Source organism: Anguilla rostrata, chromosome 3 (genome assembly GCF_018555375.3).
Source record: "Anguilla rostrata isolate EN2019 chromosome 3, ASM1855537v3, whole genome shotgun sequence".
Taxonomy (NCBI): Eukaryota; Metazoa; Chordata; class Actinopteri; order Anguilliformes; family Anguillidae; genus Anguilla; species Anguilla rostrata.
Window position 1 is genome coordinate 3,601,013 of NC_057935.1, and position 26,870 is coordinate 3,627,882.

Below are 26,870 nucleotides of genomic sequence, written 5' to 3' on the forward strand. Positions count from 1 at the left end.
TGTGTGTGAATGAGACACACTCACGGTCTTGTTGACCACCCTGTGGCTGCTGTTGGAGCAGTAGTGTGTGTGTGTGAATGAGACACACTCACGGTCTTGTTGACCAGCCTGTGGCTGCTGTTGGAGCAGTAGTGTGTGTGTGTGTGTGTGTGTGTGTGAGACACACTCACGGTCTTGTTGACCAGCCTGTGGCTGCTGTTGGAGCAGTGCAGGGCCTCGTGGTTGCAGCATCCCCCGCAGCGGTGCACAGACACGCAGCGCGGCACGTACACGTGTCTGGGGCTTTCTGGGTACTCCCTGGACACCTCCAGACACACCTCCCGCGGACGGCACGCCGTGCGCTCCATCTCCGCCATGATGACTGAGAGAGGAGGATCATGGGAAAAAGTGGTAAGCCCATTAGAGCAACTGACAGGATACTCTCAGGAAGCTTTTATAGGGGGTGGGTCAGCGATCCTATCTTATTGCTTTGGTTGCCAGATCAAATCCAGGTGGGGCACTTTGAGCGTTGTTTGAGAGAACTGTAGCGGCTATATAAATGAATGATATCTCAATTGTCTGAAGCAGAGTTGTGTTGCAATCAAGTGTGAAATCTTAGTGGAGCACTTTAGTTTTTCATCTCGCTGTTTTTGACATCGACCGTGTGGAGGCACACAAACTGAAAAATACTTTACTCCCCTCTGCAGAGAACATAACTTTGAAATACGGCCTAAATACGGTTTGAAATGTGGTCAAAGTGGGACGACAACCTGTCCAGATGGTTTGGCTGTGGGTGTTCCTTTTTTCAGTTTGTGTGTGCGTTCTTTTTGTCCAGTGTTACTGGAACCGATGCACCACGTCGCAGTGTAAAACGTCTTGAGATGAAAGCATCGAGGGTCTAGCTGGGATCCGCTATCTTTCCAGAGCTTTCCAGCAGCCCTGTGAACCGAAGATGACGTGCTCGGGCGTGGATCTGCAGGAGTCCAGCACTGAGCCGTGACTGTAAAGATGGCTTTCTCTGCAGATTTGCTAATAATAGTGTACGCTTTGAGGCTTTGATGTGCCTTGAAGGGAGAACACTCCTTTTCAGCACAGAGGATATGCCCGAGCTATCTCGTTGCTTTTAGGTTACGGTGAGGTTACTTCATGGTGAGGCTTTGTACAACCCACAGTGAATTATCTGAAATAAATATGACCGGTTCTCTTTAAAAAAGGAATTAGGTTGAGACTAAATTGTTCAAAGGACCCATAAACCCGACAAGTTTATCACTCATCGCAATCTTTTGTGCTCATAATCTGTTCTCTAATTTCAGAAACAAAATCTGTCAAGCTATTATTGTTGCTATATTATCAAGAAAAGAAACAGTCCTTGTAAAGGAATGAACTCTGTCGTGAAACAATTCTTGATTTTTGTGGTTAGAGTACTTAAAGGTGCTCCAAGAATTCTGTTGTTGTCCCAACCCTGTGTTGCCCTTTCAATAGCTTAACATTAATGTAGTTTAGGGGGGAGAAATAGGTTCAGATGAACAGGAACAAATTTCACAGTTCTGCCCCCAGTTTTGATTTAAATAATTTAGGCTCAGTTCTCATCCAGAGAAACAGTCAGTACCGGGTGAAAGGCTGCTTACCTTGGATGGCGCCATCATCCCAGTGGAGTGCTGCCTCATGGGGATCCTCCCAGGTGACCTCATCGGGGCGGAGTCGAGAGGGCGTCCCCTGGCCCCGCCCCCTGAGGCACCGCTGGACCAGCGCGTATTGGGGGTACAGGAGCTCCAGGAGCTCGTCCACACTAGATACCGCCCCCAGGCCTCTCCGCCTGGCTCCGCCCAGCTGGGCCTGAGAAGAACAGAACCACAGACACGGTGTAGGAACAGAATTACAGACACAGCATAGGAACAGAACCACAGACACGGTGTAGGGATGGAACTACAGACACGGAGTAGGAGCAGACCCACAGACAAGGTGTAGGAGCAGAACCACAGACACGGCGTAGGAACAGAACCACAGACACAGCATAGGAACAGAACCATAGGACCTGAACCACAGACACAGAATTGGAACAAAACCATAGACACAGCGTAGGAGCAGAACCACAGACATGATGTAGGAACGGAATCACTGACACGGCGTCCGAACAGAACCATTGCCCCACACAGAAACACAATCACAGACACGATGTAGGAACAGAGCCACAGACATGGTAGGAACCGAACCGCTGACAGAAGTATCCTCTCTGCTCCTCTGGCTGCATCTGCTGTGCTATCACAGAGCCTGTGCTGCTGGTCAGGATGCTGAAGTCCTGGGTGGCTCGCTTGGGTAAAAGCGCTCTCCATTACGGTGGAATGGGCCCCACGCCCCAATTTTAGGCTGGGCTGTGACATTAATTTGTGCCTGAGATTCTGCGGTGGTGAGATGCCTTTGGCTCTATCCCACCAGTGGCAACAAAGACCAGGGTCTGCTTTCCTGTAGAAGGGTTTTGGATTTGTACTGCCCTCTGCTAGCGTTAGCACTCGCATTCAAAAAGCGCATCTGCCCTCGCACGCCGCTCGAGTGGCATGATGTCATCGCTCACATGACATGAGGTCATAATTACCGCGGGTTTGTCGGTTACCACCCTTCTGAAAGCGGGCCAGCGTGCCCCCCCGACCCCCATTTTCACACAGCTGCGTCTGAATGATGTGGTCACCGAGAACCAAAACAACAAGAGGCGGGAAAATAAAAAAAAACTAAAACACATTTTTCCAGAAAATTCGCTTCACATTTAACGAATCCAGGAAAGAATATCCAGATGTAAATGTATTCGTCCGTTTTGTTACTTTGCAAAAGCGCCCAAATCTCATAAAACCAAAATTGTGTATAAGCAGTTCAGCAAGTCAGTTTGTAGCTCAAAGAATAAATTCGAGTAGAGTTTCAGTCCATCACACAGTCGCCTCCCCCCTCTCCCTTGCTCGACACGCTGATGAGTTCAGAACTCGAACCCTTCCCTCGCTTAACCTCCTATGACTGGTTCTGAGCTCAACCCCCCTCTCCCTCGCTCGACACGCTGATGAGTTCAGAACTCAAACCCTTCCCTCACTTAACCTCCTACGACTGGTATTGAGTTCAACTCCTCACCCCACAAAAACACGCCGTTGGGACCTGAACTCACCCCCATCTGCTTACTTGCCATGATGTCAAGTTCTAAACTCTGTCCTCTGTCCCCTCACAGTTTTTGGGTAAGGAACTCAGCCCCCCTGCCTCTACAGGTGGGTACTGAACCTAACGCCATCCCTCATTCCGACAGCGTGACACCTGACAGGTCGTCCTCCAGCGTTGCAAGGACCCTGTTTCTTTATTCATTTTCCCCATTTCATGCATGCTCCCATTTCCTTCCCCTCTCCCGCAAGTACAGTTAACATCTGTCGCTCACATCTATCCTTTAGTTCTTTCTCTCGTTTTTTTTTTTTTTTTTAAAGAATGAGGAGGAGAAGGAAATGAAGGCTAAAGAATTGCAGCTCCTCTTATCCAGCTAAAGACCGGTGCTGCACTACGAGGAGGCAGAACTTGTTACGACACGACCGCTGCACTTCCTCATTCTGTTCTGCCTCCGGTGAGGATGAAGAGGCGGCTAGCATCCCCCTCGTGGCGCGCGTAGCGGCCGTAACCCGAGCAGCCGGGGTTCGGGAGGAGGAAGACCCGCGCTGCGTCACTCACCTCCGCGCCGTCCGCCCCCTGCCGACCGTCCCGCTCGAAGCCGGTCCCGCCGGAGAGGCTCCAAACCCAGAGGAGCCACAGGGTCAGCGACGGTGTCCGCATGGTGTCGGGTACAGCCGGACGGATCAGCGGGGTCCCCGGTCTTCCTGAGCCATCTCCGTTTGGGACGTTGGGTTTGGGTCGGCGCAGAATCCTGACGTGGAGCTCTGGAGCATGGCAGCCCGCCTCGCGGAGGGGTCCCTCTGTCCCCCTTCGGTCAGGACGTCCCGTACAAACGTCTCGTGTTGCTCTCCACCCCTCCTCTTCTCCCCCCCTTTCTTCGCCCCCCCACCCCCCACTGAGCCTCCACTCGGGACAGAAAGAGACGGGGTTCAGCACCAGCCTGTGATGGGCTCCATCCTGCTCAGCTGAGCCCGGGAATATTCAGCCCTGCTGTGTTCAAAGTCTGCGAAGGTATGCTTGGCGGTGAGTACGACAATCTCTGTCTCTCTCTCACACTCTCTCTTCCCCTCTCTCTCTCTCTCTCTTCTCCCCTTTCTCTGCCCTTCTCTTTTCTGTGTAACACTGTCCTTCCTTTCTGTTATTTCCCACCTCTAGTTCCAATTCTCCCTCCCTTCCTCTTTCTCTCTCTCTCTCTCTCTCGCTCTCACACTTTCTCTCTCTCCCTTTCCCTGTCTCTCACTCGCTCTCATTTGGCCTCCCTAGGAACACGAGGGGTTGTTAGGGGAGGGGCTTTTCTCTGTGCTGTATGGAGTGTGTGTGTGTGTGTGCTTGTACATGTACGTATATGTCCTAGTCTAAGGAATGATGTGGGAGAGACCGTTTAATCTATTTCCTTTTTTGAGATCTCTCTTTCTGTGAAACATGCTGGGGCCTTTCTGTTCCCGCCTGAGCTGCTCTTATCTTACCTGCTACCTAGACACCCCCCCCCGCCGTCCCCGCCGCCCCAGCCTCACCTCCACACTACCTCCCCGGGTGGTCCATAAAGGGGGCGGGGGAGGAGGGGGGCGCACAAATATGTGAGTAGAATGTTCTTATCTGAGCATTCTAATGCTGATGTCACAATCGCCACTGGTGACTGAAAGCGGTGGAGTTCTAGAACACTCACTTAGATGTGTTGAACATTCCAAAACAAAAAAAACCCTGCTGTTCAAAGGGTTGAAGGTGCGACGGTGGCCTGGGGAAGTCGGTGCCCCCCGTCCCACTCCCCTGTGCCCCCGTCCCAACCCCTTCAGTGACGGTTTCTTTCCGAGCGCTGAGCAGGTACCGTCACTCCCCAGGTAAACCTGGGACGTTTAGACTGGATTCATCGCTCCACTTCTCTAAGGGGCAGAAGGTGTTGGGATCCGGTCCTGGAGGGCCGCGGCGTCTGCTGGCTCTGGGTCCCTTTCAGCATCGGTGACTCATTTAAGGTCTGTGATTGGCTGAAGAAGAATCCGCACGCCTTGTTCTCAACGCCCGAATTGGCTGCTGATTTAAAGCGAATCACACAAAAAAAATAAATAAATAAAGAGCCTGCAGACGCTGCTGCCCTCGGGAAGCTGAGTTTGACACCGCGGGTCTAAGAGCGCCATTCTGCAGCAGCGGTTAGCGCACCGGGCTTCCGGCCAAAACGGTAATGATTCTAATTCCAGGTAGACCGCTGTTTTTATATCCCTTCTGCTGGATGTTTTGCTTTGGCTTTGGTGCGCTTCCAGCAGTGAAAACAGTCTTTTACGAGAAAACATTCCAGCCAAGGATCACCCCTGTGCGTATGAGGACAGTCCACTCGCCAAGTTAATCAATTCAATGTCATGAGATCTTCAGCGATTGTTGATTACTCAGCTAAATTCAATTATGTCAAAAGGACGACCAACAATTAGGTGGGGAAAGCAGGAATTCGACATGCTTTGTGAGACTAATGAAACCGTACTGTGAACGTGTTTGCTTGTTGTGTAATCTAACGGTAATTAGATCATTCATTATGCATTCAGATGTTTATCCTAGGCCCCAGTGAGGCGCTTTTATTGCAGAATCGTCCGTTCACGTTTTGAGGAATAGTCTACGCTGTTAACTGTCAGTGTGAAATTCAAAGCTTATAACAGACTGATTCTTACCAGTTGCCCGTTTCCCCCCCCAAAATGCCACAGCACTGCTCGTATTTTAAATGATTTGTGTTGTACAAAGTGATGGCTCATATGAAGACGGATAAAGTGCTTGTCTTGGTGTGTTGTGAGAGCTCACGCTAGCTGAGAGAGAGAGAGAGAGAGAGAGAGTGGTGTGTATACAGCGCCTCCGAGCTCCTGGCAGTCCAGGAGGTCTCGTGTGTCGGAAGCGTCTCCACAGACCGTAAACCACGCTGTGATTTAATGGCAGGGCCCCCGCGTGTGACACACTGGCGAAGGAGGCGAACGGGTTCCAGCATGCACTGGGGCGGTACAGGAAATGCACTCTCTCCAAAGGTGAAGACACATGAGAACACACGCACACACACACACACGCACGCACACGCACGCACACCCTGGACAAACTCACACTCACATGTACGCACAGTCACAAGCTGTAAACCAACACACAAGCCACAACCATTTTAATGTGTTTTAACGTTGCGTGCGTGTACACACACACATACACACACACACACATAGTCAGAAGACCTAAACCAGGACACACGTCACAACCATTTTAACGTGTTCTCAGGTTCCATGTTTTGGTACTGAAATATTCTGTTTATCAGTTAGTCTGCAATATAAGGGAGAGCAAGCAGTCTGACCCAAAGTAGCTTAAACTTGAAAGTTTACATTCGAAGTTCAGAAACAGTTTTTATAGGGTGACATGAGGAGAGTCATGGTGTTAAAATAGAAACAGCACCAAGTTGTACTTCCCTATTTTTACCTCTTTATTAAGAATTTATTTTAACTTCTCATTTTACTTTGTTTTGAAATGTCTGCTAAGCACTTTGCACACCTGCAAGATTATAGAACTGGGATCATATTTGTCTTTTTTTAAAACCAAGAGCAGACTGTCTGCCCTCCTTTTGATTTGTTTTTTTCTGCTTTTTTCAGATGGGGAAACGGAGAGCGAAGGGGTGAAAGGTCAAAGGGTGCTGCGGTGGCAGATTATAACCCTCGCCCATGCAGGGGGTCATTGCGTCAGAGTGGGCTGCATCTCTCCATTATTACAAGCCATCCATCCGTTATCTAACCCGCTTATTCCTGGTCAGGATTGCGGGGTGTGCTGGAGCCTATCCCAGCATGCAGTGGGTGAGTACTACTGCTACTACTCTGCAAACTGGATGACTGTATTGCTGAAGAGGAAAACAGGTTTGGAATATGTGCACTAAACTTGACAGGGGAGAAAATCTGCCCTCAAACACTGGCCTGAGATCAGTTCAGTGCTTCCACAGATCATTCAGAGGATTAGGCTTAGCAGCGTGAAAGGTGATCCTGAATCAGTCACTGCATTCCCCCTAGAGTGTGACCCAGTGACATCACCCCCCTCTCCCCATCACCTCATCACTAACCAGCCAATCACATGCTGCCTTTTAAATTTATGGACAGGTAACAGGAAGAGAGGAATGTTTCCTTCATTACGATCCACTGGGGCCCTTGAGGTGCTCATTACTGGGATCAATAGCATCACAAAAAAAAAGATAAAAGCCATTTCACTCTCTTGCGTGGTGAAGTGCAGATGTTCTTAGGTGCACCAATTACGAAGAAACCGTTCAGACGGTCTTTCGATCGCAGGGAACAGTGTAGGAGCATTTATGGACTTACACCGCCAAGCTCTCCTTGGGCCACAGTCCCCTGTTCTGGGCACCTCAAACTGCAGCATGTCGGTGTCAAATAAACCGGGAACAGAAGCCTGCAATTTAGAGCTTACCTGCATGTCTTTGGACTGTGGGAGGAACCCGGAGTACCCGGAGGAACCCACGCGGGCACGGGGAGAACATGCAAACTCCACGCGGAAAGGCCCAGGCCGGATTCCTTCTTGCTGTGGGGCGACAGTGCTACCCACTGCACCACACAACATTGAATGCTTAATTTAGATTTTCATATGGACACATTCATTAAATCCAGACCCCGAAACTTGATCAAACCAACAGTGCCGAAATGAAATTGAGTTAATTATACATCAAGAATTCACAAGCTACACCAGGAACTGCACGTCCACTCAGCTCATCCATCGCATCATCAGGATGTTGCATATTTTGTGCTGTGTAGCCATAGCCAATCATTTTTTAAATATATGTCTCTTTAGCCCTATTCGCACGGGACTAGTATTACCTGGGGACCTCTAGTAATTTGTAATAATTGCGGAGGTCGTCTGTGATCTTAATCCCGTGCGAATCTGCCATGTCCGAAATTTTTCAAGTAAAAATTCCACCGCAAATTACCTACCATATCTCGCCAAACACAGAGGTCATGTGATAATATTAGTCCCGTGCGAATCGGCATCTCGGTGATTTGGGGTCGTATTTTACTGTTACGCAGAGCAGAGCCTTGACATTTTCAATCATATCCGAGGATAATGTCAGCAAAGTTGAGTAAAATACAGACTTCGCTTATCCCCGCCCGAAACACAGACGTGGGGGGGTAATTTCTCAATCACGTGAGGTCCCCAGGTAACGCTAGTCCCGTGCGAATAGGGCTTTTTTGAGGGGAAAACTAAAATTCATAAAATACAATCCTGTACTGCCCTCCACTGTTCGAATTAGGTAATTGCGGGATTGAAAAAGCTCGCGCCTGTTCCTGCTACAGTAGTTAGCTGCCAGCTTTTCCTTTATTGAAACGAAAGGAGCAAAAAAGCAAAAAACGCAAGCTGTGGAAGTTGCTCTATTAAAAGCCGAAATTGTGGATGATTTTGCACATCCAAGGTGTGCTGTGCTTTAGGGCATCAATGTAGGAGGTTTGGCCTATAAACTAAAAGGTTGCTAGACTGGAACTGCTTCAGAGAAATATCCTGCCATATGTAAAAGAATATAAGCAGTTTAAGGCGCTCGGGGTAAGAGCTGCTAAATGCTTATAATATAAAAACTGAAACACTGAAAGAAAAGTGCCAGTGGGCTGAAGGATTGAACTGTTTATTAGATAACATTATATGCTAAACAGAGTACAGAATTGTTACAGAACAGGCTTGTTCAACATTCAGTTCAGTTTTACAGGAAAGATAATTGCATTAGTCAAATGCCCTGATAGTGTTAGTCTTTCACATACAGTAAATTTGTTGAACATGAACATTAGTCAAGTGCCAAAAAAAAAAAAAAAAAAAAAAAAAAAGCAAATGACTTTAGACAAATTTTTACTAACCATACCAAACATGTTGATCCTGTCTTAGACGTTTAGATGTTGTTTTTGACAATTTCACAGACATTATTTACATTTGTTTCTAACTGGACAAAATGAGAATTGGACCAATCATTTTGTGATGATCAATCAAAGGAGGAGCTGTTCTTTGATTTCCTCCTTTAGATAAATGCTTTTGCTGATCTTTATGCAGGCTGGATGCAGCCCTCAAGATGTCAGCCAATCCATGTACTATACAGACCACTGAGTCTTTGACAACCAATCAAATCGATCTTCTGCTGAGATCAAAGTGTTCGGGTCAACACTGTCAGTGTTCTGCAGCCCCTGACAACTCCTCCCACTCTGGTTTTGTGACCTCTGACCCTCACTGGCTCGCACACTGCTGAGTTTTATCCATAAATTAAAAGTACCTGTCACTAAAGTTTGGAAAGAGATGGCTTAAAATTGTACTTCACTCATGTGAACATTTTTACCAAATTTTTTCTCATTCATAGACTTGTAAAAAAAAAAAAAAAACAAAAACCAAATGACAATTTATAAAATTATGTTTTAATTCAGTAATGAAAATGCGAGAGCGCTCAGCTTCGCTGTTGTCTCCACAAAAGTTCACTGTGTTCCCAATCAGAACTTAAGAACCTGACTCATTCGCTTGTGTCTGCCACAACACACACAGAAAAAAAACTTCCTTGAACTGGTGATCATCATTGTGGCTAGTGCTGACAGACAGGTCCTGGAAAGTATTTTTGGATTTCCTTAGCCTTTTGTTTAAAAAAAAAAAAAAAAGACAATAGACAAGCCATTACCTGAACTGTGAAATCTTCTGTTGTTAACTCATTATTTTATTACACTAAAGAATAGAAATTTGAAAAGTTAGAAGATTGATTTCAGATAGAATTTATGCTTTTGGAACAATACAAAAATAATTTTGAAAAACACTTATTCAGTAAATTACATTGGCATTGCTTATTCCCAGGGAATTTAAACACCAAGAACAGCCGTTGGGAATAAGGGCGACCTGGGATAATTATATCTCACAGTAATATCTCAATTCTATACAAATGTTCAGGCAGTATATGCTGAATGCTACATAGGAGAAAATGAATCAGCATTTTTACATAATATTCAAACATAAAAACATTAACATTGATGCTGTATTAACACATTGTGTACTAAGTTGAGACTGAGTGAATTAAACTGAAGCTTTTTAATGACGCTAAAATTCGTAAGATTTTGCGTTTGTGTTGAGCTCTGTTTTTCTGCTACAGCTGTTGATATTTTAGCTTATTGGATGCTGTAGGACTGCGAGTTGCTTTGAGTAACCATGACAAGTATTGTCAGTTGAATTAAGTAGCACAGCAAGCTCACACACGTGTTGTAGCAAGCACCGTTAGCATTTTTCTGTTAATAAGACAATCTAATAACACAACCAACGATTGGTGCATAACAAATACCATGACCAATCATTGGCCATGTTATTGATTTTGCATTATTGGAATTTGCCAATATCCTCCTAAGACCCAACAGTTAAATTTTCTGTAGGGGACATGAATATCTGGTCTTAATATCTAGAACCACATATTCTACTGTGCTGAAACCCACAATGAAAAGGGGCATTCAATAAAAATACATTTAAATTCAATTAAATTTCTGCTGGGTCTTAGAAGGACATGAAGTTCCAGCGTTCTCTGTAGACAGCCAAACACAAAACCCTGGTAGTAAGCAAGTTTTGGCATAATTCAAACCCAGCCTTACTTCATTTAGAGAGAAAAATTAATGCTTTACACCTGCAGAACTATATTGGTAACACCTCATAGACTGTTAACTTTCTTTTCTACCAGTTGAATGAGGACTTTCCTTCAACGAAATTACATTTTTGTGCACTTTCATTTCAGAGTAGACTTAGGCAATTTCTGCTTTCCGAAACAGTGGAAAGGCCCCATTGTGGCCCCAAGATGCAGTCTTGCAAAATGGCCATTTCACCAATGCTCCTTTTTCTGGAAATGTGTTCGGCACGCGTGTGTGATCCCTGGCGCACGATGCAAACTGTGAATCTACGCAAGGCTACGTGTTAAAAGCCGCAAGAACATGGTTAAAATCGCTTGACTGCGAACTTTCATTTCCTTCATTTCCTTCCACTGAAACCAATATGCTGACCCTCTCAATTCTCGGGAAAAACCTGTATCTGCTAATCCCCCATAGTTATGGTTGAAGTGAAAATAAAATCAAACTTTTAAACCTCTTAGCAGAACTACGAAATAATTTATGTGTTTGGTTGCACCAACACGGAAAGATACAAGTACCAATGGTGATGGAATTCTCTGCCTCTGAATCCGGTGTGAAATCGCTAAAATCACGGGATTCTTTACGAAGAGACGTGCCGTAAATGTCTGCGTGAGGTTGCTTGAGCGAGTGCATTCGAGCCGATTTGACGGACACGACGTCAGAGAACGCTGTCTCTGATCCGAGCAGCACCATTGGACGCTTCCGCTTCACCTCGGGGTGTGAGTGACAGTTCTTTGGCAGCTCTTTGAAGTCAGGCCTCTCTGTCGCTGACCTGAGATCAGTCCGCCACCGGAAGCAACGCTACACCTCAGCGCCTCTCTGTGTGTGGAAAACTCAATGCAGAGATTCTTTTCGAGATTAAGGGGGAGGGCGCGCAGGCACTCTCCTCACAGCTCAAAAACCGTGTGAATATTTCTGACATGGGACGAAGAGGAAGTGACCCAAGATATTTAAGAGGCAAAGTTTTTGGCCGGTGGGTGTGGCAGGAGGGGGGGGGGGTGGGGTGGGGTGGGGGGATGGGGTGAGGTTAGTTGTAACACCTTAGCAGAACTGGTAATGGTTGGCGTTCATCAGCGGTTGCTCCTCCTCTTCCGGGTCACATGACTGCGGCTGGTCACATGACTCCTCGCAGCATTGCGTGGCCTCGCAGGATTCCGGCTGCCCCTCCAGCGGGTCCGCGCGCACGTTCTCGTACACCTTCTGTTGGAGGGAACCAGGAAGTGGCCACGGCATCAGCTCAAACACTGAGAAAAATGTAGCGTTCTTTTGCTCCCTGTCGGAAATTCCAGCCACCAGCCTAAGATGGGATCCAGCTGGAACCCGCTTCTGCTCCAGCTGGATACCATCTGGAATTTGGTGACCATCTGTTTTCTATGCCAAGCTAGCCCACCAGCTGGCCATGGTCTTGCCAGCATGACTGCCGTGTCAACCATCTTGTTGCCAGCTTGACCATCTCCAGACCAGCTTCGAACCAGCTGGAAAAGCTTAAACTAAGGCTGGAACCAAGCTGGAATTTCCACCACGGCTATCCTGCAGGTCTTGTGGTAAGCATCTCCATGATGGCTTTGATTGAAAGTAGCTTGGCCTATCTCCAGCTCCAGTGGTCTTTTTCTTACTGTGTTAAATGCACTTTCTTTTGGTCACTTTGGCTAAGAGCATCTGTAAAATGCCTAACTTGCATATCTGAGTCATTGTTCATAGAGTTCATTTACACACACACATATTCACACCTCTAGTGGTTCCTATATGTAATCAAAATATTCCAGGAAATAAAAGTGGCCATAAAGTCCCTGCATATCATTGATGTATATTTGGAGGACTGTCAGTTCGCCCCACTCTGCTCCAGGAACTGCCCTCCCCCCTCCCCATCTCCCCATCTACCCATCTCACACCCCACTTAACACACCCCATCGGACACACCCACCACGCTGACACATCAACCCAAACGCATCCACCCAAACCCACCTGCTCTGGCTGCTCCCCCAGCAGTCTCTGGATCAGCTGGCTGATCTTGCTGAAGGTCGGTCTGTCTGTAGGCTCCAGGTTCCAGCACATCTTCATGATGGAGTACCTGGGGCGGGGCAAGACTCCGGTCACTGCGACATCACTTCCTGCTTAGGTCGGCTTACAGATTCACATTTAATATACGTTTCAGTAGCTCTGTTCACTGAAACAACTACGGTGCCTTGCTCAAGAAAGCGTCTTGGATTATAGGATGAAAACTGTATATGGCGTGATTTCAGTTATTTTTTGCTAAACAAGTGAAATTTTCTTACCCGGTTGGCATCTTTTTTTGTCTTATTTAGCAAAAAAGTAATAGAAATAAGTTCAAAAGGAAAATGCTAGTTAAAATGGACTTATTTTTTGTATGTTGCAATCAACACCAATTTACATAAATGATCTCCTTCACCAACCCTTTTAAAATGTATTTGAGTGCCCTTTTCTTCTAAGATCACAAAACATTTGATCTTCACAGTCTGGAACACACTGGCGGACGGGCACCACTGTCTTACAGCATTACTGCTGCTTACGAGGTGAGATGGGGGGGGGGGGCTGGGGGCGGGAACTGGTGACTTTACTGCTCCAGGGTGTCCAGCCCCCCCCCCCCCCCCAAGCAAACTGAACCGTGATGAATCACAGCACCGTTCCGCAGACACGCGGCTAACAGGCAGAACTAAAGGCTGTCACGGTCCGACACAAAAGGGGAACAGAGGATGGGACCTTCCCCATCTACCCCCCCCCCACCCAAACCCCACCCTTCAAAATTTATTTCAGGAGTAACTCAGAGCCACATCAAATCGGCATGAAAATTAGGGAACTTTTTCAGATTGCCAAAAAAACAAGTTATCTCTCCGTGCAAAAAAAAGTCAGCCTTAACAAGGATCTCTGTCTTGTAATGAGACTTAAAAGATTTTTTTTCTTTCTCTCAAGTAGAAAATATTAGCTTGACAAGTGAAATTGTCTTACCTTACCTAACATTGGCAAATCTTGTAACGAGTCAAACTCTCTCACCACACTGGAAATTTTTTGTCGTATTTAGCAAAAAAAGTAATAGAAATAACATCTAAATGTAAGACTAAAATACTTAAAACTGACTCACTCTTTGGTTTTTACAGTGCTTTCCCTCTCCCTCCCCCCCTCTCTCTCTCTCTCTCTCTCTCCCCTTCCTCTCTCCCCCCTGTCCTTCTCTACGTTTCTCAGCACTGAAAACCCGACGCTGCAGAACCTCAAAGGGCCCACTCACATTTCGGGTGGGGCGAAGTCGGGCCGGGACATCTGGTAGCCGCACTTGATCATCTTGTAGAACTTGGTGTCCACCAGGATGCTCGGGTAAGGGCTCTTACCTGGAAAAGCAATGGCGACAAAGCCCAGTGACCTTTGACCTTTGACATGAATATTTCCCAAAATACACTTATTATGTTGGTGAACTGATTGCAAAGTCCTACTGAAAATGGATGTATTTTTGTAGGAGTGCAGAACATTTTTCCTATAAGGTAGCTCAGACTAAACATTTTCTTATCAGCAGGAATCTGCTAACTTGCTGTACTGTAACTGGGCATATGAAGAATATACTTTGATTTGATTTTCAGAAGTTGTGTCTGTTAGTTCTGACACTTATTACTATGTCATGGAAAAAATGTTAATTGAAATGGCTGGATAAAGTGAAGAGCAGAGGTCCGTCATATGTAGAATGAGGCCTTTTTGTATCAAAAGGAATGCACGAGGAGCGCAACGCTCTCATTTTAAGGTGGAGGAGCCGCCTCCTCACCCAGGGAGAAGATCTCCCACAGCAGGATGCCGTAGGACCAGACGTCGCTCTGCACGGTGTAGACGCAGTCGAAGATGCTCTCCGGCGCCATCCACTTCACCGGGAGCCGGGCCTGAGGAGAGGAGAACATTTTGCCAACGTTTATTTAATGAGCCCATTCGTATCTTGAGCCGACCTGTGTATAAGCACCAGCTGCAGCCGCAGACTGCAAGTGCATCCTAGGGATTTTACTGAGCTCAAGTGCAGGAGTGAAGCAGCATAGTTTATAGAGCTGTCGGAAAACTATATCTATGGTGATTGGTTGGAACAAAAACCAGCACGCAGATCGGCCCTCCAGGACCGGAGTTATGCACCCCTGGCGTACATGCACACGCACACTTGCACGCATGCACAGACACACAGACACACACACACTTATACATACAAATGCACATGCACACACACAAACACACGTGCACACACACACACTCACACACAGACACACGCACAAGGACACATGCACACACATGCACAGATGCACACAGAGACAGGTAAACACACACTCAGACACACACACACACACACACACAGGCTCATGACTCTGGCTGTGGCTGAGGCACTTGGAAGAGGTGATGCTGGCTCACAAGCAATGAGTCTGCATGTGTCACACTTCTCCTGTTTCCCAGGACGATCACAGAGGATCTGAGCTGGTAAACAACATGCCGTGAAGGACGTGACAAGGTCATCCCTACCCCCGCGCCAGAGAGACAGACAGCCCCCAGTGAGGGTTAACCGGCACATGACACGCGGTCATCAGCGCCTCTTGCCGCCGTCGTTCGTCTCACGCACGTTTCCTTTCACCACGTAGTTGGAGTCGTTCATGATGTCCCGCGCCAGGCCGAAGTCGCAGATCTTCGCCACGCGCCCGTCGGTCAGCAGGACGTTCCTCGCCGCCACGTCTCTGTGGATGCACTGCCGGGACGGAAACGCACAGACGGACAGCTGTCAATCTTCAGCCCCAGGGATGGGCAGCTGTCAATCATAAGCCCCAGGGACGGGCAGCTGTCAATCTCATGCTTGAGAGACGGACAGCTGTCAATCTCATGCTTGAGAGACGGACAGCTGTCATTCTCAAGCCCAACAGACAGACAGACAAAAATCTGAATATAAACTTTGGGGTCCTTCCTCTAAACAAATACTACCATAAAAACTTTTCCAATACCAGTTGGTAGGAAAAAATCCAACATGCCAGTTTGTTAGTATTTCAGTCTGTAAGTCTAATTACCCAGCTTTAACTGAGTCTTTTCAAACAGATTTGCGTTTTCATTGAGAGAATGTAAATATTGCATTGCCCAGGTCAGCAATACAGCCTAGGGAGATGCAGCAAATTATTGGCAGTGACAATTGGCCAGAAAAAAGTGCCGTCCATAAACTAGTCTGCTGGGCCTCGCCGTGTCTGTGAGCTCTCTAACTTTGTGGTGTAGCCCTGTCCGAGTGAACATGGGCTCATCCCCGAGGGAACTGAAGAGCGCGCTCACGTTTTTGGCCGCCAGGAAGTCCAGGCCCTGGGCCACCTGTAAGGAGAACCTCAGCAGGTCGTCCATGTCCAGCGGCCAGGAGTCCACGGCGTCCTCCTCGCCGGGCGGACCTGAGGGAGCCGGGGAGCGGAAGGAGTGGGCGTTGGGGCACAGGTAATAATGGGAGGGGCTGGGGTGGGACAGTTTTGGGGGGGCGGAGGGAGTGAGGGGGCGGGGGGCGGTTTGAGGAGGCGGGTGATGCTTACTCTGTGTTGGCCCGGAAACGGTACCCGGCTTCATGTCCAGGTAGCTGTCCGAGCACGTGCTGGAGATCCCGCTGTCGCTATGGAAACACAGCCGGGAGAGCGGGAAATGGTAAAAAATTGATGCTGGATGAGCACTTGGAAAGAACATATTTGGCGATAATCTCACTGACATGCATATTCATTAGTGACAATATTATACTGGCAAAATAAATACATTCAGTCTTTATCTAGTATTGGACTAAGGGGGAGGACTAATATCTTGAAAAAGAGAACACTATCTTGGAGGGGAGGTATTCCTGTTAATTTGCTAATTGAGATTGACAGCCCGGCGAAGGGCCAGGTTTTGTGAGAGTGAAGCACACTAATGGTACATCCACACTTGCCCTCTTGGTGTAAACTAGGAGCACTAGAGCTCCACGCCTGTGTGTGATTGTCTGTTCAGCACACCGCATCCAGCACCTGTGCTGTAGGCATTGCGCAGGACTTCCGGTACCTTCTAATGTACTTCTTCTCGGTGCTCAGGTTCTTGTAGATGCCGGTCTCCTCCGGGATCTCGGGCATGGTCATGACGCAGTTCAGGAAGGTCTCGGCTTTGCCCCGCAGGAAGTTAAGCAGGTCGCCATGGCAGCAGTACTCCGTGATCACCAGTACTGGTCCTGAACAGTGGAGATGAGTGCAAGTGGGTAAAAATTTATTTTTAGGCACTTTTAATGCCCTTTGTCTGTGTTGCGATAACGGCTAGTTTTTTATTTTTGTATTATCATTTCAGATCAACATAACATAAGCTTAGTTGACTATGTCCTCTGAGGTGCCGTATTTGAAATTCTTTAGCAATTTCCTTTTACTTTTTACAATGTGTGTTGCGTGGTTATGGCTCTGACCAGAGGAGGAAAGTCCAGGTTCAGAAAGCAAAATTCCTCCCCAGTATTTTGATCCGATCACCTAGATTTGCAAATTAGCCCAATTCTAGAACTAATTGGTGAAATCAGTTGGGCTGAGTTGACGGGTGGAAGAAACACATGGGAGAACTCTTACTTTCTGACCCCTGGGCTCTCCACCTCTGGCTATGACCACCATGTAAAGCCACCCTACATAAAGGCATCCAATAAATAACACAACCAATCACATGTCAAGTACCAAAAACTGGTCCATAGCCCTGTACTGTGGTTGGAGGCATGGGATGTCATCATGACTGGGACCAAAGACTAGATTCTGAGACCCGGGCGGTTATTGGTACATCACATGACCGAAGCGGCTGGTGTGATTGGCCCCGTTACCTACCTCCGTGGGTGCAGGCGCCCAGCAGGTTGACGATGTTCTTGTGCTGTCCCAGGTGGCTCAGGATCTTCAGCTCGGAGATCAGCGCCTCCTTCTCGTCCGGGTGCGCGCTCGCTGTGGAAAAAACGATGACGTCTCCGTCTCAGTTCCAACATCCGCACGCGGCCATCTTACATCTACCTGCCCTATCCACTAACTGGTATCTGCCTCACAGTTATGGACAGAATAACAAGCTTTTAATAAACATTTTTCTATTCTAGACCCTGAGTTTTCAACAAGACGTCTGCAGACTCCAGGGGGACCTTGAAGGTACTGTGGGGGGGTCCCTGGCCGGACATGATATGCAATGACTATACACACAGGAATTTTTACATCATCCTGGAAAAAAAAGTATAAACCCGTTATACTAATGGTTGTTTGTAGATATCCAAAGGTAATTGTATATACATTTACTATCGTTTGGAATTTGCACAGGTGATTCAGTGCGGCACAAACTGAAATGGAGAATATTACCAAACCCGTCTTTACACAAAGCTTGTACTCAGCCATTTCAGCACAGAGAGCAACTCACGTTTTAGCATCTTCACGGCGACCTGCATGACGTTGTCCTCTTTTCCCAGGCCATACGCTGTGGCCTCCACCACCTTCCCAAATGCACCGGCACCCAGAATCTTCCCTGGAACGCGGCCAACGTCCAATCACACAGATCAGATTATGGGACTGTGCGACAGTGCCTGAAGCGTTTTTCAACACTTCATATACAAGCACACAGCAAAATGTTCAGGACAAAAAACTCCATTAAAGTACTTTTAGCTGTAATAGAGTACATATGGTCCCTACTGGACTCCCTATTGAATTACTGTGAAAATGGCAATAAGCTTGTTTTTTAGGCTGCAATAACTTATTTGCATCTTATTTCACAGTGTAAAAATTAATTTCACAGCTAGAGGCAGACCTAGCTTCAGCTTGTCTCTTGGGAACTCCCATTTCTCATTGTACGGAAGCTGGGAGGGGTCAATAAAGGTGTAGTTGTTTCCATCGCTGGCTTCAATGATCTTCCACCGGATTTCATACCTGGGTTTCTGAAAAAAAATCATTGCCATCATTCAAGCATCTTTGGACATGGCTTTTCATATCTAAAATAAAAGTGTGTAAATGCTTCTCTAATTAGCAATCAAATTTGTTTTCTCACATTGTTGCTTTCAGAGAACAGCATTGGGCGATCTTTAAAATCCGCTCAGGTGTAACATCACAGATATGTGATTAGAATGTTTTTAACTGAACATTCTAACACTGATGCAACAATCGCTACTCATTACTGAAAGCAGAGTCAGTGGAGTTATAGAAAATTGACATAGAATAAAAAGTTAAAAAAACATTCCAAAAAGCCTGCCCTTCAAAGGGTCAAACTGGTAACGGCTTCTTCCGAGGGTTAAAACTGTAACGGCTGAGAGTGAGTGAAAGTGAAAGACGTTGTCCTTGTAAGGTTGCCCTCACCTGCTTGTATTTGTAGAGCAGGATCAACAGAAGCAGCAGGAAAATGGCGGCCATTGCAGCCGCGCCAACCAGGGTGGGAGTGAACAGCTTAGCTACAGAAAAAAAAGAGACATAAGCAAAATAGTCCTATCCCACAATGCATTTTTTTAAAATTTGAAAGCAAGCTCTTGTGCTTAAAGGGAACCACCACTGAAAAAAACAAAAACATGAACTTGATTTACAGAGCATGGGAAATCAAGGATGTCTCCCGTTTAGTTCCTGTTTCAAAATTGCATACTTTTTTTTGTTTAAAAACAGGCTGTGACCTTTATTTATTAACACAACAGAGCAGTGCACTGCGGGAAGGCTGGCTCTCTGGTTCAGAAGTCTTGGTTTCCGAAGGGACTGTTGACGGCTCTCAGTATACAGGGTTGTGGTTTTTGTGGCTGTTCATTTGCATTCATTTTATTTGCCCTTTACCGAATTCAAGAGGAGAGTTACTGTACGTGCTTAACCTCAGTTTCAGATCAGTCTGGCATTTGTCACATCATCTGCAGTGAAAACCCGTATATGCTATCTGGGGACCAGTTGGGGTGACGTCTCTGCACAGATATTTATTATGGACAAAATAAGATGATAAGATGACTCCGCACATTTAACACTGGTAGTTCTTCCTCCCTTCCATGGAACACTGAGACATTTCTGTTCAATGCATCTTCTAAGAACCGATGCCATGTACACGCAATGCGGTTTTAATGGATGTCCAGGAACACCCAAAAACTCCTGTTACTAGCGCCTCCTGTAGGCAAGGGAAGGGAATGACGGACGGACAGAGGGAACGAGTCGACGTGTCTGGTCAGTTAATAATGTCTGTGTCCTGTGTCGTTAGGGGGGTGGCGTTGGCGTTGGCGGTGGGCGTGGCCTTACGGTAGACCTCCATGGCGAAGGTGTCGGAGCCCACGCCGGCCAGGTTGAAGGCCACGCACTCCACGGTCGTCCTGCGGCTGGACGGCCCCACGGTCAGCACGCTCTCCACCTCCACCGGGCCGTACCTCTCCCGCTGCACCTCCACCGTCTCCGCCGGGAGGGGCTCCGGCACTGCCGAAACGTTCGCGCTGCAGCTGCCGGGACGGGACGGGGGGGGACAGCGAGGTCATTACCGCAGGTCTGAGACCGTCAGGCTGGGATTCCCATTCAGGTACGCCAGCAAAGGCTGTCTCTTATTATGATGTCACACTCCCATTCCGTGAAACCGTCGCCCCCAAGCAACGCACCTGGTTCTGATTCCGGAACACTGGTACCAGTATATCCTGGGGGCGGGGTAGCCAGAGGACGTGCAGGTCAAGGTGGTGATGTTCTCCCATCTCACCACGGCGACCGGCTTCTCTGTCATTCAAAGAAAAAAAAAAACACCCAGTGAGCAAAAGCCGAAATATAGACACTTTAGAGGGGTAGAATTCTTGGTAGAGAGACGTTTTTTTTGACATAAGTGGACTAGGATAAAGTAGTGTAGATCAGCTTTTACCCGAATATAGCCTTACTCTCTCCTACTCAGCTAGAAAGCTTCTGCTTCTCAGCCAAATGTTGCCGAGTTTTCATCTGAAACCCTAGAAGGCATGTCACTGACTAATCACCACAGAGATGTTCACTGGGCAACCGGTCAGAGAGTGAACGGCGAACCAAGAGCACTGCTTCAGCCGTTTTTCAGGCCGAACGGCTGAAAATGCAGTTGCCCAGCTTCACATTGTACAGCTGCTGGTTAGACAAGATTTGGGGATTGGGGCTGTCCAGCACGTTTCAATCACTGGATACTGATTGAGGCCTGTATCCGTGGGGCACTTTGGAATGTTGGGTGTAGTTTTTGTGTTAGCGCTGTAGCAGCAGTTTGCCACCAGGGGGCAGACTCACGGTACATCTGCACGTTGAAGGAAACAGAGGCGTTGGCTTTGCTGCTCCTGGCGTAGAAGGTGTACTGGCCTTGCTCGTCAAAGTTCATCCTCTTCAGCAGCAAGATCGCCTCATACCTGTCGGCAAATATTGAATGCCCACACACACATTGGGTGAAACTCCACATATAGGCCAACATCTACTTAAATCCTTGTGTACCTCCCCATCTCAGTACAGCCTTCTGCTTTCTCTTCCCTGAACTTGTTTCTCAACAACCGCCACTGGTCCCGGGGTTAATATGAGGTTAGCTGGTTAACCAAGGCTACCAAATCAGCACTTTTCAAGACACAGAACTGCTTCCTCTTCAAAAAAAACAAAACAAAAAAGAACAGACAACAGTGATGTTAAAAATAAATAAAGAAACTACACTCCTCAAGCTCAGCTTGCTTTGCATTTACCGACGTGAGAACTCACAACATTGACTGATATAGACTTCACTGTCGAGTCACTAATGTGCTATTACACAAAACAAAATGGCAGTGGTAGCGGAGTTCTGTCTGTGATGGAAGTAGATTTTTTTTTTTTAAATCCCTTATTTAACCAGGGAAGGTCCATTGAGAACATGTTTCTCCTTTTCAAGGGTACCCTGGGAGAAAAGGCCTGAGAGAACAGTTGCAAGTGAGGAGTCAGAGAGAGAAAAGAGGGGTAAAGCCCCTGGGGCAGTTGGTTGAGTTAAGGGCCTTGCTCAAGGGCCCAACGGCAGAGTTCTTTCTTGTAGGGACCCAACTTCATCTCTCATGACACAGGTCCGCATCCCTGCATCCCCATCAGCAACTCCACAGTTGCCAGTCGGACACCCAACCACCAGACTGTGCCCTACTGCCTAAATTTTAGGGAGGAGGTGCAGAGGGGCGAAGGGGCGCACCTGTTGTTGCGCGCGTAGGACTTCTGCTCGTGCTCCGAGATGTTGCGGGAGGAGGGGGCCGCCCACCCGTGCTCCAGGATCCGGGGGTAGGCCTCGATCCGCACCCTCAGCTCCAGGTCCTCCCCCTCGTTCACCTCCACGTCCGTGCCCTGGTGGGTGAATTTGGGAGGCAGCCACGGGGAGAGCTGGAGGTACGGACCGTCTGCGGGACGGGAACACGGACAGACACGGGTCAGTTTCCGACTCGGGGATCAGGGGTGTAGCTCGGAATTTTGGGCCCTCTGACAGAACATTGCTCTACCCCCCCAAAACTCCCCCCGCCCCTTTTTTTTACTAAAACAAATAGAATTTTTGTGGGCCCCAAGAATTACCATGACCTTTCACACCTGGCGGCCAGGGATGATGAAATTGCCATAAGATGGTCGTGATGTCACCTGACATACAGGAAGTCAGAGAGGAGCCACAAATAGGTGGAAAAATAGGGGTGGCCAATTAGATTTGAAGGGTGGCCAGGACCGCCCCAGCCACCCTATTGGACCCGCCCCTGCTGAACGGCTAAGAATTATATTCAGAAATGATACACATTTTCAGGTGTGTTTACCTACGACCTGCAGGTAGGTGGTGGAGCTGTTGACGCCGGCCTCGTTGACGCCCTGGCAGGTGATGTTCCCCGTGTCGGCCTTGCTCACCGAGGGGATGGTCAGGATGCTCACGATGTCCAGGCGACTGCCTTCCGAATGGACCTTTTCCTCTGGGGGTAACAACTAGGGGGAGCGACACGGGGCGACGGAAGAACAGCGTTAGCTTCTGAAAGTAGCTTATTAAGGCGCAAGCCCAAATTGCACAAGAGCGGCAGTCTGATGGTTACGAAACTTGAACACGAATGGAACGTGACCGACTCGCGGAGAACAATGCGAACTCATGACTTTGACTGATTTTTGGTAAATCTCGCTGACCAAAGACAGCCAGAAATGTTCAGACCGTTAGGGCAGAGATACCCGTAGGTGGGCATTCACAATTGGGTGTGATGGTTCAGCCTAGATAAATGGGCGTGGCCGACTCTAGGCAGAGTCATCGAGGAGCAGATACTCACGGTGCGTGAGGAGTGCTTCCAGGTCACGTTGTAGTTGAAGTTGGGGTTGTGTGTGGTGCAGCGGATGCGCAGCTGCTCCCCGACGATGCGCACATACTCATCCGTCTCCAGAAATACGTAGGGCGGGGACCGCAGCTCTGCAAGTACGACATGGGGAGGGGGGCGAGAAAAAAAAGTTAAAAAAAAAAAACGCTTCGCCTTTAGTTTCACTTCCCCATACTTCAGTTCAGTAGTGCCAAAGAACTCGTAAAATCCAAATCTGCTGAAAATCCCGACTGAGGCCACCCTGGATTTTAAGATGGTCCAAGATGTGTTCTCGACAAGTCTAGCTGGTCAAAGCTGGTCTGTGGCTGATCAACGCTGATGATGCTGGTGGCCAAACTGGTGGACTAGCTGACTACAGGCTGATCCGTGGTGAACAGCTGCTCAACTAGAAGTGCAAAAAACACAACTTAAACCAGCGTGAATATTTTGGGCTGATTTAAACTGGATGTAGGCTGGCTTTAAATTGATTTAGGCTGGTATAAACTGGACTTTGGCTGGTTTAAGATGGACTTTGGCTGGTTTAAGGTGGATTTAGGCTGGTTTAATCTGGACTAAGTCTGGTTTAAAATGGATGTAGGCTGGTTTAATCTGGACTAAGGCTGGTTTAAAATGGATGTAGGCTGGTTTACGCTGGACTAAGGCTGGTTTAAATGGATGTAGCGCTAGGGTTTAAGATGAACGTTTGGCTGGTTTAAGATGGTGTAGGACTTGGTTTTAAGTGGATGTAGGCTGGTTTAAGCTGGATGTAGGCTGGTTTAAGCTGGCTGTAGGTTGGTTTTTAAGATGGATGTAGGCTGGTTTAATGATTGGATTGTGAGGCTGGTTTAAGCTGGATGTAGGCTGGTTTAAGATGGATGTAGGCTGGTTTAAGCTGGATGTAGGCTGGTTTATGATGGACTTTGGCTGGTTTAAGATGGATGTAGGCTGGTTTAAACTGGATGTAGGCTGGTTTAAGATGGATGTAGGCTGGTTTAAGCTGGATGTAGGCTGGTTTAAGATGGATGTAGGCTGGTTTAAGCTGGATGTAGGCTGGTTTAAGATGGATGTAGGCTGGTTTAAGATGGATGTAGGCTGGTTTAAGATGGATGTAGGCTGGTTTAAGATGGATGTAGGCTGGTTTAAGGTGGAGTTTTGGGCAGGGCCGGCGAGCAGATCGCTGGGTGCTCTTTCGCGGCTTCGCTCGCCGCGACTCACTCTGGATGACGTTGATGGAGAAGGCTCTGGAGGTCCTCGTCAGCCCCCCGACCATGGCGCTGCAGATGTAGTCGGCGTTGTAGCTGGGGTGCAGGTTTCGGATGAGCACCCCCCGCCTGGGGTCGGCCGTGAAGTTCATCCCGGGGGGCACGGCGGACCCGTTGTGCATGCGCAGGGTGAAGTGAGTCGCGCTGGGGTCGGTCAGCAGGCAGGCCAGCAGGCAGTCCTCCCCCTCCTTCTTCACCACCCGGCCCGTGGTGCTCGTGATGGTGAAAAAGTTTTTCGGATCTAGCGGAGGAGAAGAAATTCCCCTTTTTAAAATTTTTATTTCTGTGGTGTTTGTTTTATTCTGAGACATATGCAGGTACATATGACTACGCATTCAATCTCCATCTCAAGAACCTTTACTCAGTAGCATGCAAGCAAAAACAATATTGTTTTTAACCGAACATTCTTATGCTGATGTCACAGTCACCGCTGGCAAGGGAAAGCAGTGGAGTTCTAGAACACTGACTTTTGAAAAAAAAAAAAAACATTCAGAAATAACCCACTCTTCTAAAGGTTCACCCTTGACGTTCAGTCTAATGGGCCCAACCTGAGTATGTGATGAGGGCCTTTACCAGCTGAGGACACCAGAGAGCTCAAGTGCCACTTTATGATTTATCATCCATGATTATGAACATCGCTCTGAAGTAGCTCATAAAACTCTATGAAGTATCCTCTTTGAAAACCTTTCAAAAGTAGCCACTTTCGAAAACCTCTCAAAAAGGATAAACCGTGGGTGTTCAGCTGTGTTTCCACTGCTTTTTTCCCCCGCCATTATAAAAAATATCCTCATCTATATCATTTGCTGTTTGAATCTGGCTTATTCACCAGTTGGGTCGCTTCCAAGCACGTTCTTTTTGAAAACATGACAGAAGATACTGATCTTCTCCGTAGTCGTCTGCTATTAAAAAAATGAAACAAAAGGAAACGAAACAAGACGAAACAAAAAAACCTAACCTAAACACGTCAGTGGTTTCCAGGTTTCGCCTACGCCTTGCGTACAGTGTTCAGTCTCTCCGCTCCTCGTGGGCGAGAGTCCTACCTCTCACGTAGACGTGGACGGACGCCTGCAGGCCCGGCCGGGCCCTGTACTCGCACTTGTATGTCCCGGTGTACTCCGCGGTGGGCCGGTCGACCCGCAGGGTGCTCTCCCTCCCCGGGGTCCTGGAGATGTGCTTCCGGTGCTTGGCCAGGCGGGGGCTCCAGGTGACGTCGTCGCCCCCCGTGCACTGCAGAACCAGGGGCGTCCCGGGACCCAGGACCACTTCGGACCCGTTCAGAACTTTCGAGTTCACCCTAATCACCGGCGGCTGCAATTCTGCTAAAAAAAGACACACCAGTGTTTGCACTGTACCAAAGGTCTGTACCTACGGTCTGTACCTAAGGTCTGCACCTACAGTCTGTACCTACGGTCTGTACCTGAGGTCTGTACCTAAGGTCTGTACGTAAGGTCTGTACCTGAGGTCTGTACCTAAGGCCTGTACGTAAGGTCTGTACCTACGGTCTGTACCTACGGCCTGTACCTAAGGTCTGTATCTGAGGTCTGTACCTGAGGTCTGTACCTAAGGTCTGTACCTACAGTCTGTACCTAAGGCCTGTACCTAAGGTCTGGTTGTATTTTGTATCATCGTCCTGATGTTGTAGCTTGTACTGCCCCCTAGTTTGACTTAGCATAGGTTTAGGTCAGAGTGATGTTCACTGTGTGAACTGGACTTTATGTGTTCCTGGCTGTGAATAACTGTTCAAAGTGAGTAACGCACCTTATCGAACCGGTAGTTTTGTAGTTGGTCCAATGACGTTTGGTATGGACTTACTGTGCGTCGCTTTGGATAAAAGCGTCTGCTAAATAAATGCAATGTAATGTAAGGTCTGCACAGAGCTAGTAGTAACGCAGTGTATTGTGTGATTTAAGCGCATCGTTTCTAAAAGTGCTGCAAGGTCAGGCGGTGGTCAAAATCACGAGCGCTTGCAACATTCCCTGTTTGATGCTTGCAATAATGTGCTCATCTGTTGATAAAAAAAAAATTATGGAGATACAGTGTGTAACGCATGATATGTTCTTTGTAACTCTACAGAAGGAGTGTTAATCTTTCCTTTATGTCTGTGAAAAAATAAAAAATAAAACTATGCAGAAGAAGTAGCAATGTGTTTTCTGTAATCAAGTGGAGTTTTTGCAGCCTTGTCACAAGGTTGCTCCAAGGCAGAACATTCTTTCATATTATTGAAAATAATCTTAGTACTGCCCATGTCATCAAAAGATAAATAAAAAACATATAGTGATAAAATACAAATGTGACCATTTTTTAAAAAGAAGCATTTTATATGACCCATTGCCTTTCCACATTGTGTGTTTCATTCATATTTATGAAGTTGATCTTACATTTGTTTATGAATTTACAGTACCTTAGGTTGAATAACTATTTCAGGCTATCTCACGTTCTTGAGTGACTGACAAATAAAATGGCAAGCTGGTTTGACACATTTTTAGCTAGTTTTGAAAACCATTGCTTTGCTCAACGCCCATGTGCCACTTCAATATTCAGTAAATAGTCATATATTAATATTGCTCACTCCCCACGTATGTCCAGCGAGTTCTGAGATGGACTACTACTCTGATTAAACTTTTTCCTGTTCTCCACTAACTTCCATCTTGATAT

The 26,870-nt window shown here is 47.4% G+C and overlaps 2 protein-coding genes and 1 long non-coding RNA gene across 5 annotated transcripts in view; 1 reads left to right on the forward strand and 2 right to left on the reverse strand.

Moving 5' to 3' along the window:
- On the reverse strand, positions 1 to 4,398 carry LOC135249854 (vascular endothelial growth factor C-like). The gene is made up of 3 exons (XM_064325484.1): positions 3,673 to 4,398; positions 1,608 to 1,815; positions 1 to 361 (listed from the first exon to the last, which is right to left on the reverse strand). The coding sequence occupies exons 1-3, from the start codon at positions 3,772 to 3,774 to the stop codon at positions 21 to 23; spliced, it is 651 nt and encodes a 216-aa protein (XP_064181554.1). The 5' UTR covers positions 3,775 to 4,398; the 3' UTR covers positions 1 to 20.
- Positions 4,015 to 14,070, forward strand: LOC135249856 (uncharacterized). 2 transcript variants are annotated; one of them, XR_010328800.1, is made up of 5 exons: positions 4,015 to 4,137; positions 6,028 to 6,113; positions 6,717 to 6,914; positions 13,216 to 13,273; positions 13,941 to 14,070. It is a non-coding gene; the product is annotated as an uncharacterized LOC135249856 (long non-coding RNA). The 2 variants fall into 2 exon arrangements; XR_010328799.1 differs by lacking the exon at positions 4,015 to 4,137 and adding an exon at positions 4,575 to 5,287.
- Positions 8,719 to 26,870, reverse strand: part of csf1ra (colony stimulating factor 1 receptor, a) — a 21,725-nt gene continuing 3,573 nt past the window's right edge. Inside the window, exons 2-21 of one of the 2 annotated variants that reach the window (XM_064325483.1) lie at positions 25,256 to 25,531; positions 24,169 to 24,456; positions 22,930 to 23,066; positions 22,438 to 22,600; positions 21,837 to 22,038; positions 20,933 to 21,048; positions 20,299 to 20,410; positions 19,952 to 20,145; positions 19,046 to 19,137; positions 18,504 to 18,630; positions 18,120 to 18,224; positions 17,552 to 17,662; positions 16,764 to 16,926; positions 16,271 to 16,347; positions 16,026 to 16,135; positions 15,337 to 15,459; positions 14,509 to 14,620; positions 13,984 to 14,083; positions 12,705 to 12,810; positions 8,719 to 11,939 (exon numbers count right to left, since the gene is read on the reverse strand). In XM_064325483.1, coding sequence (XP_064181553.1) covers positions 11,781 to 11,939; positions 12,705 to 12,810; positions 13,984 to 14,083; positions 14,509 to 14,620; positions 15,337 to 15,459; positions 16,026 to 16,135; positions 16,271 to 16,347; positions 16,764 to 16,926; positions 17,552 to 17,662; positions 18,120 to 18,224; positions 18,504 to 18,630; positions 19,046 to 19,137; positions 19,952 to 20,145; positions 20,299 to 20,410; positions 20,933 to 21,048; positions 21,837 to 22,038; positions 22,438 to 22,600; positions 22,930 to 23,066; positions 24,169 to 24,456; positions 25,256 to 25,531 — 2,873 coding nt within the window. In that variant the 3' untranslated portion in view covers positions 8,719 to 11,780. Of the gene's footprint in view, positions 11,940 to 12,704; positions 12,811 to 13,983; positions 14,084 to 14,508; positions 14,621 to 15,336; positions 15,460 to 16,025; positions 16,136 to 16,270; positions 16,348 to 16,763; positions 16,927 to 17,551; positions 17,663 to 18,119; positions 18,225 to 18,503; positions 18,631 to 19,045; positions 19,138 to 19,951; positions 20,146 to 20,298; positions 20,411 to 20,932; positions 21,049 to 21,836; positions 22,039 to 22,437; positions 22,601 to 22,929; positions 23,067 to 24,168; positions 24,457 to 25,255; positions 25,535 to 26,870 lie in introns of both variants that reach the window. The other variant, XM_064325482.1, reaches the window with a different exon arrangement.

Excerpts from the sequence above, each read along its gene's own strand:
- LOC135249854 (XM_064325484.1), bottom strand. The coding sequence starts at position 3,774 with ATGCGGACACCGTCGCTGACCCTGTGGCTCCTCTGGGTTTGGAGCCTC. Across the intron at positions 1,816-3,672 it reads AGGGGGCGGACGGCGCGGAG|GCCCAGCTGGGCGGAGCCAG; the intron begins GTGAGTGACGCA and ends TGTTCTTCTCAG. Across the intron at positions 362-1,607 it reads GGATGATGGCGCCATCCAAG|TCATCATGGCGGAGATGGAG; the intron begins GTAAGCAGCCTT and ends CTCCTCTCTCAG.